Here is a 9,650-nt window from a genome sequence, read left to right on the forward strand (position 1 = left end):
ACATTTTAAAAGCGGTTAGGCCTACATTAGATTAAAAATTACAATGTTTTTTGAAGCAATAAAGGAAAATATTTTTATATAAAATGTCTACAATTCTAACATAGCCTAATATTTACCTTTGATTATTGCAAAGGTATAGGCAGTCAAAACAATTATGAATGTAACTAGACTGAAATAGCAGGTCTTAGGCTTGGAATAATTCCTGAAATTATTTGGCTATGCCTATTACGACTATATGGGCCTACCGGTTAGGCGAAATTCAACATCCAATGAAAGTTCAGATTTTGCCTATTTGGTATGGACCCTTGTTAACAGCACTCCATTTTGAGATGATACTGTTGATTAGGCCTATATTTTAGTCTGGACATGGCCTTTTGTATAGCCTATAGTTTGTGATCACATTATGTCACTTTAATTATAGCCTAATGTTATCGGTAATCTTTATATTAAAATATATTGGATAATATAATACTTCTCTCTCTCTCTGTCTATCTCTCTTTCTCTACATCTCTTTGGTGGAGTTGTCTAAAATCATCAATTTACCGAAGCAATGAAAATGTCTTCGTAAACGATTGGACACATGACCGTGATACGAGTCTGTAAATTGTTCACGAAAGTGTATTTTATTGAGGAATATAGTAGGCTATATACAACAGGATTAAAGCAGATTCAACAATGACTTAAACAACACTTTACAGTGAACGTATTATCAACAGCTTACTCAAGACGGAGGTGTAAAGTCAACCAAGCCAAACCAAACGGCTCTCGGGCTCTTCGGTATCCCTAATGGTGTGTGACCACAAAGGTGTGACATGTCACTGGCGAAAGACTCATGTTGGGGTCCTGACCCGCGGCACTTTGGGCCTTAGTTTACCAAGATTGAGAAAGTTCAATGCACGAACGCACCTTTCAGAAACGTGCCAATATTGGTTTGGGTGAAAATTATGCATTTATTATACAAAATTATACAAAAACTGCACATTTCGGAACAGCCAAATGGAGAGCCTGTTCTTTGTGGTTGGTTTGTCTGAAGGCACATTATTACAAATTTACAGTGGAGAGATAGGCTAGTCAATAAGAATAATGTTTGGGAAAATTATAATTGACAGTAATATTTGCGTGCTCTATTATAGGCCTAAAAAGGGGGTTAAAACAGTTATGGACCCTAGTTAGGTGTACCTCTCAAGTTTTTTCGTTTCTACAGCATAGGCCTCGGCTATTTATAGGAAGGCATGATCGGCAATCAGGCAAATCATTTACATTTACTTGAAACAAAAGTAGTTTAATGGCCTGCAAGTTACTGTGCTCTGTTGATTTGTAGGACAATTATCTAAGGGTCTCTAAATTCGTTTTTCACTTCACAAAAGCATGGCGAATCCAGTTTTTTATTAGGCTACGTGTTAACTGTTCAATAATATTTGTAATTATTAATTGAATCTATTTTGTAGTTGTCCTAAATATGTGTAGCCTATGTGACATTTTAATTAAATAGTTTTATTTGCATTGAGTTTGTACATTGGCCAAAACTTGACCAAGTAGGCTAAGATGGGACAAAAAATGGTTAGACCTTATTCGGTTCCACCTTATGAGAAGACAACACAAATTACCTCTTAAATACGCAACATGTTTATCAGTGTACTTTTATTGTAAAAAGTGTTCCTTCAGCATTTTAATCTCATTGAGCAGACTGTCAAAAAGTTTGGCTGAATGTAGAGACCAAGTCTATTTCCTTCCTCGTGCACACACCCCACGAAGAAAGATATAGGCCTATTATTTAAACAAAATTGACTTAAGATCGATTGAAACCAATCTCCGTCAAAAACGTATTACAAAAGAAACAATAAATCGTACCTGTTGCGCTTAGAAACGGGTTCACTGACCTTCGTTTTCAAAGGAATCTTGGAGAGCAGTGTACAGTAGTCTAAGCCAAACACATTTGAATCAAGGAGTTGCATATCCACTCTCGATGTATTAGCTGTAATTCCTACTTTGTCCAGATGAGGGAAACTCAGTGCATTCATTATCCCAAGGAATGTGTGGATTTTCAGAAAGTTCTTCCACGGTAGCCTGTAGGCTACGAACCAAAGAAACAACCATCCGCTGTCCTTCTGTAGTTTATTTATTTAGAAATTAGATGAAAATTACACAACAAACCTTGTAGCCTATCATTTTTTTCACGTGAATACTATTCAACATCTGCAACTCTGTTATATAACGTGATTACTGCAATAATTCCATAACTTTTACTGTCATAATCAATCCACAGTCAACACATTTCACTCATAGAATTTTGTCTGCGTCCAAGGTTGTAGCTCTGACCCCATCTGATAGCTTCCATGTGTTTCTCTTCAAGATCTGTTGTGAACTGGTCGGGAGTGAGGGGATAGTGACATTGCACCTTGTTACCGTTGGGTCGACAGTAAAATTTTACAAGTGACATTTTGCGAGCATATAAACGATAGTTTCTAAACTTCCACAGGAAACACCAAAAACATGCTGTGATAATACCAGTCTCTGGAATTCAGTCAATACCATATAGTCTGGGAGCATTGCAATCCACAAAGGTATCGATTACACGAGCCCTATGTCTGATGCTTAAGGACTGGCGTGTAAAAAAACTTACCATTACAAGTCTCTTGGTCTTGGAAGCCTCATCTACAGATTATTGGACACTATTCGGCTTCCAGCCTCCCACGGATATGGCCCTTTCAGTCTGCTTATCACGCCATGCTCATCTTGCTCAGATCTCAAGTGTTTACCTGCACTAATGCAGTGGAGGCAGATCCATATGATTAAAACAGACAGGACCACGGGACTGCTTTAGGAATTGTGGTAGAATGGTATCCTTTAAATTGTACAAATTAATTTGATGTATCATTATGTTTTGGGTTTGATTATTTATTCGGCAGCCATAAGATAGCACACTTTGCCTATGCAATGATAAAAATAAATCCGTCATTCAATTGATAGGGTATACATTTTGTTGAAGTTTAAGCCTTCTGTCACTTCCCTTATGCAAAGCACCGAGAGAAGTGGAAATTCTCTAACCGGATGGTGCATGTAAGTTACAGCCTATCCCAAGCAAGACAACCAATGAAATCTAACCAAAGCCCCAGCGTAACATGCAAGATTGACGTGCAGGACTCGTCAGATTAATCCCAGCAGCTTCAGCCTCCGGGATAACTCAAATTTGCCTTTATCGGATGAAGATCACTTCGGTGCCGTTGAACCCAAAGCAGTTTCTTTGTAAATTCCCATACTGAAGAGGAAATAAGTATATCGACTGGAGATTTTCTGAAGTCTCATTTTCTTTTGCAGTTAGCCTACTGGCTTCCTTCGTTCAGAAGGGAGAACCCAACGATTTCAGCCATTGAAGGGCAACTATTTCAAAGCATCTCAAAACATAGGCAAATGGGTAAGCTTGTGTTAACATCTGCATGCTTCACTGGATGAAAACTTAAGAAAGCGTAACCATGCCCATCACGCTTTTAAAACAAGGACAGAAATAATGATCTCGGGTTTTAGATAATGTAGACACATCCTTTTGAAGAACGAGTGAAAGTGAAATGCATGCTCTTTAATAGATATCTCGGAACATCTGCAATGCTAATTGATTTTTAGATGGACAAATAGCCTATAACATGGATGTACATTAAATTATTAGCAAAAAGACCTAGGCAACATTAGGCTAAATTTCAGCAAATATCAACTTGGAGATAAAGTGTAAAGAGTCTGGGCAATTTATTTCCACCTCATAAAGTTCGCCATTTTTCATGGTCCTGGCGTGTTTATGGCATGCGAATGTTTGCTAGCGTTGATTAATTTAAGGATGTCCCTTTTCTCTACAGAGCAAACCTATGGAGAGGTGAATCAGTTGGGTGGCGTATTCGTCAATGGACGACCCCTGCCCAACGCCATACGACTGAGAATAGTGGAGTTGGCCCAGCTTGGAATCCGACCTTGTGATATCAGCAGGCAACTTCGCGTTTCTCATGGCTGTGTGAGCAAGATTTTAGCAAGGTACAACGAAACGGGCTCCATTTTACCAGGTGCTATAGGTGGAAGCAAACCGCGGGTTACCACACCGAACGTTGTGAAAAACATAAGGGAATACAAACAGGGTGACCCTGGGATCTTTGCCTGGGAGATCCGGGACAGGCTTCTCGCAGATGGAGTTTGCGACAAATACAACGTCCCTTCAGTCAGTTCAATAAGCCGGATTTTACGAAACAAGATTGGAAATCTCTCCCAGCCGAACCAATATGACAGCAGCAAGCAAGGCTCCACACAAGCCGGCCTCTCCTACAACCACATTTACCCCTATTCGTACCCTAACGCCATGTCACCCACTGGAAACAAAATGGTTAACCCTCCAGGAGTACCCGTGGCGGCCGGGCATAGCCTATCGAGGGCTTGGCCATCGGCGCACACCGTCAGCAATATTCTAGGTATAAGAGCCTTCATGGATCCGGCAGGTGCGTGTGGATCTAGTGTGTTTTCCCAGACTCATATCTCTTAAAGCAGATTAACGTGTAGGCCTCCATGTGCAAATAGCCCATGCTTAAACTTTAAAAAAGTGCTGATCAAAGGCTAAATTTTAGGATTGAGTTGTTGTTGAGTAAATCCTGAGAAGGATCATTTAATTAATCATTCAGTAAACATTTAATTGATCGTGGAGGACAGTTTACGATAAATCATTGTAGGCCCAGCTTTTCCCCCTTAAGATAGAAAACCATTAGACAGCTCAATAGGCGTCACGCAATGACGCTAAGGCAAACACCTTGCTTATACCTAGCCTATCCACAGTAGGCTATGGCATTTGGTGCTACTACTCATGTGATCTGCCCTTTGGGTAGTGTTCATGCAAGGTGCTTCAAAAATAGGCCACTGATATAGGCCTATTTTATTTGCATGGATAGTTTGTTTGTGCGTTTCTAAGACAGCTGCTTTTAGTAGGCTATATGAAAAACATTTTACAGTAAAATATTCTGATTTGGTTTAGGTTTAAACAAGTTAACAGTTTTAGCCAAATATTTAAAAAACGTTAAAACGTGTTTAACGAATGTCTCTTACTTTGATCTTTTGATTATAGCAAAAGTGGCATGATCGGCTACTTAGCCTAGAATTAGGCCTAATGGTCGTATTTCTAAGAAACAAAATATTTTAACAGTTGTTTAATATATGTTGAATATTCTATGTTTGATCAAAATACAATGCATAGTAATTTGTTTAATGGGACAAATAGCCTTATATATTCATGAGTCAATTAGGGCCTAAAGGAAATGTTAATTTTACATCTGAAAACCATAGCAATCGACATATAAAAACGAGGCTGTATTTGATTACGCATCTTGTACAATTTTGGATGAATACAAAGTTTTTCCTCAATTTTACTACATGAAGGATTATGTTTTCCTCTGACCTTTGTTACTTGCTTTTTCCGGATCAGCCATTGCTGCAGCAGAGGGGTATCCACCGAAAATGGAGGACTGGAGTAGTGTCAACAGAGCAACGTTTCCCGCAGCTCATGCAAACGGGATTGACAAATCAACCCTTGATGGGGACATCAAATATGCACAGGTAAAACAAGAAACTGTATGGGTGTATTATGTTTTCAAACTAGGCCCCAAACATGCTGTGATGAGAAAGGAAGTCGTGGGTTTTGCTCAATCATAGAAGTTATCCATCAAGAAACATGAGGGTTGTTATAAAACGATAATGCGAGATCCAGTCTACAATATAACGTTCGTTGATAGATTTTCCCCTTATGTATTATTTGCTTATTTACAGCCGTCGTCAACATTGTCCAGTTATGTCCCAGCTTGTGCATACACACCTACAAATCAGTATGGCGTTTACAGTGGGCCAGGTAGCTATGTGACTCCTGGGCACCATTGGCAGTCGCAGACGTCGAGCTTGACCCATCCAAGCAGCGGAATGACGATGCACGCAGGCGATATCCATTCCATGGCATTCAAGCATCCGTCCCGAGAAGGTAAAACAGATACCGATAATTTCCCTTTTTGATAAGGATTGGATAAAATACGATAAGGATAACATACTCTATATAGCTAATAGCCTATTAGATTAATTTGGAAATCGGTGACAGCCCACTCCGAATGTTTCATCTTAATTTTTTTTTACTGGTTGGAAATTGTTCTGTCAAGTTTAATTACAGGGCTTATAACGGTAGCCATACCGGATAATTTAATCTACAAAACATTAGGCCTATAGTTTCAGAGAAGATGAGTTGATTCTAGTATAATAGTCCTGACACACGCATATACACACACATAGGCTACACACACACACACAAACACGCAGTTTGATATACTGAGTCATACCGCAATGCGATTTCAATTAGCAGCATTTATTTAAAAGAAAAGGCTACTAGTGAAAAGTGTAGAGTGGAATATGATTGGTGGTCGTGTTGAATGAGTTTATTGAAAATATGTCTATAAAATACATCTGGATTAGTCGAAACCTATTTGTATTATTATTATTATTATTAATAGGCTTAGCTAGTCTAACAGGCCTGCATTAGGTTGTTTGTGCAGGCCTAATATTATAGCCTACGAACTGGTGTGTCGTATAAGAAGATGGCCTAGCTTTATTTTCTTTTAAATTAAGGTAGGTCTATACATTTTGAGAAATAATTATTGGCAAATAATTCTCTAAATGTTGTGCCCAATGTCCGGTTGTTTTATATTTTATTGCTGAATTTATGAATTTCGATTTGTGTAATAGTCTATAAACGTCTTATGTTTGTGTTCTACAGGAGACAGAAAACCCCCCAGTCCTCTAAGCAAGCAGCAGCACGAGGCCTTGAACAGTGTACACGGACACAATATTCCAACCTCATCCTCATAACGCAGGTCTCCATCGTGATGGAATTTGGGACTAAATGCAAATCACAGATCCTTCTAGGCCCAATTGAACACATTTGAAGAATACGAACAGTAAGTGCAAGCACTATTCATGATTTGTTTGCCTTAAGTGCTTAGACTGGTCAGACCATAGCCTGTTCTATTCACCGTAGCTACAAACAGACATTTTGTCGATCTGTGGCCATTTGAATGTACATTTATAAGGATGCTCCTGTCGTCATTGCGTTTGTGGTTGGCGATTTTCACATTATTTTAATTGAAAATAAAACCCGTAATGTATAGCCTACTTTCTGATGAAAGCAGCGGGATGTACTTGCCATGTCTGTCATCGATATTTTATTTAAAACTTTATGGTCTAGATAAGACATCAATTTGACAATGGAACTGTATCCTGGATAGCCTACAAACGATAAATTATCTTGATTTGATTTTATCATAATATTTTCGATATAGGATGTAATTATGTGAACAAATTGATACATTGTAAATGCTAACTATTTTGCAAAAGCTTTAATTATATATTTTTATAAATCCCATGTAAATATTCGAAATAAAGTCTTTTAAAAATATATCTGTTCCAGTCAACATGAATGTTACATTTTTCTAAGGCATTTGCTTGGCATTTCAAAACTGTTAATTCACTGTTTAATGATGCTAAGAGTGTTAGCCTTAGATGTACATAGACTTAATTGGCTTTCATGCATATTAATCTGTTCGAAGAATATTGACACGCTTCTGAATGACGTTTGATGCCTCAGGTTATGATTTTTTGGGTTTGCTTCCAGATAGGGCTAATTAAGATATAGAACTTCTCAGCAAAATGTGTTGCAGAACAGCATTAGATGCACTTAAGCTGAAACATCTCTCTCTCTCTCTCTCTCTCTCTCTCTCTCTCTCTCTCTCTCTCTCTCTCTCTCTCTCTCTCTCTCTCTCTCTCTCTCTCTCTCTCTCTCTCTCTCTCTCTCTCTCTCTCTCTCTCTCCTTTCTATTTTTATCTCTCATTCTGTCTCTCTCACTCTCTCTCATTCTCAATCTAACGAGCTTTCGTGACATTAATTAATTTAGTGATCTAAATATATGAACAGTAGGCTAGGATATTACAGCATATAATGACAGTGCATCCAGTGACATACGGATCTGGGTACAGTACAATATCCTATTAATGCATGTTTTTAAACGAGAATATGCACCAGCAGAAGTGAATTTGAATGAACTGTGTGTTGTTGGACAGCAGGATGTGAGGTGAAAGCCATGATACTGTATAATTTAGGGTTATCAGAATATTTGACAGAAATAATGACAAATTGGCACACTCCTGATGATTAAACATTCATAACTGATGATGCCAATTTTTAATTTACAATTTACATTTTCATTTAGTCATTTAGCAGACGCTCTTATCCAGAGCGACTTACAGTAAGTACAGGGACATTCCCCCGAGGCAAGTAGGGTGAAGTGCCTTGCCCAAGGACACAACGTCAGTTGGCTTGACCGGGAATCGAACTGGCAACCTTCGGATTACTAGCCCGATTCCCTCACCGCTTAGCCACCTGACTCCCTTTTATACTTTAATTCCCTAAAATGACTGATGTTCCTTTTGTTATTTCTCAATGTTCTTGAAAATACACTTCAAATTATGCATTGTGTTTTAGCTAAATGTTTGTAAAGTAGATATTTAATGTGTGAGTGTTTGTTTCCATTCTTTCGAATGGGACAAAACAGCAGGATTTTGTGTTGAAATTTCTAAACATCGCTGTCCACCTGTTCCACCAAACCCTTTAAATCACTATCATCTGCCATGAAACTGTTTATAACTAATACAATATCAAGAGAGGAACCGCATATCACATATATATTTGTAAGTTATTTAATAATAGTTATTAGAATAAGTAAATAACTAGACTTCTGAACACATGGAGACCAATAAAAACAATTACCACCAATAGGAAAATATTGTGGTCTTGAGCAGCCTTTACACTAGTCTTTTTCCTAACACATAAGTGACATCAAGCAACTGCTGAGGCACACTTTATTTGCTCCAAAGTTATGGAAGGTTCCTGTTTGGATTTTCACCATTCCATTGCAGCAGCATCAAAGTGAGCGTTACATCCTTCGTTTCATTTAGACAGATTCTCTTCGTGCTCATCTGTACGATTGAACAGAATTTACATGTGTTTATGTATTTCACTCACTGTACAGGGTTTCTTCTGAGGACTTATTGTGCACCTAAAAATCAAATCAGAAATCTATCTGGAAAGACTCAAGGATCCGTCTGCTCTCTGAGCACTAATTTACAATGGTTAACTTCTTCCGCCTTCCCAGCAAAGCCCCCAGTGACTCGACATATCCAAACATTAAGATGGCCGTCGAATACACATGCTGCCTGACTGGAGTCAACTTTGTTTTCCCGGATACCACTTGGGGTTCAGAAAACACTCCTTCATGGTGGTGGGGTTACTTCCTGTGAGACCCTGTGGTCATCAATCAGTGGCACCAAGTGATGACCCCCCACAATGTCATTAGTAGGATCTCTGTAAGGCCAGGCCAGCAGGTGGAAGGGTTATTCTTCCTGTTATTTCCCATAAAGGCTGTACACTAAACTAAAACTAGACAATAAATGCTAGACTTTGAGACATAGTAAAGATTTGGGAGGTCATCTCCAATTGCATCCAGCATTGCATGCTCTTTGACATTATGTCCAAAAGTAGACATAGCAATAAGCATATATATTTCAAAAGAGAACATTTCAAATTAAACCTTCTG

At 38.5% G+C, this 9,650-nt stretch overlaps 1 protein-coding gene across 2 annotated transcripts; it reads left to right on the top strand.

The window, feature by feature from the left end:
* The first annotated feature begins 3,210 nt into the window (after positions 1-3,210).
* pax1a (paired box 1a) lies at positions 3,211-7,429 on the top strand. Of its 2 annotated transcripts, XM_067243193.1 has the most exons (5): positions 3,211-3,415; positions 3,849-4,490; positions 5,450-5,580; positions 5,791-5,995; positions 6,779-7,429. In XM_067243193.1, exons 1-5 carry the CDS (start codon positions 3,412-3,414, stop codon positions 6,868-6,870), a joined length of 1,074 nt encoding a protein of 357 aa, XP_067099294.1. In that variant the 5' UTR covers positions 3,211-3,411; the 3' UTR covers positions 6,871-7,429. The 2 variants fall into 2 exon arrangements, with proteins under 2 accessions (XP_067099294.1, XP_067099293.1); XM_067243192.1 differs by lacking the exon at positions 3,211-3,415 and having other exon boundaries at positions 3,830-4,475.
* The last annotated feature ends 2,221 nt before the right edge of the window (positions 7,430-9,650 follow it).

This window comes from Osmerus mordax, chromosome 9 (assembly GCF_038355195.1).
Source record: "Osmerus mordax isolate fOsmMor3 chromosome 9, fOsmMor3.pri, whole genome shotgun sequence".
In the NCBI taxonomy this organism is placed as follows: domain Eukaryota; kingdom Metazoa; phylum Chordata; class Actinopteri; order Osmeriformes; family Osmeridae; genus Osmerus; species Osmerus mordax.

Bases quoted from the DNA above. Each gene is read 5' to 3' on its own strand.
- pax1a (XM_067243193.1), top strand. The intron at 4,491-5,449 runs GTGTGTTTTCCC...TTTCCGGATCAG, and splicing joins GGCAGGTGCGTGTGGATCTA to CCATTGCTGCAGCAGAGGGG. The intron at 5,996-6,778 runs GTAAAACAGATA...TGTGTTCTACAG, and splicing joins CAAGCATCCGTCCCGAGAAG to GAGACAGAAAACCCCCCAGT.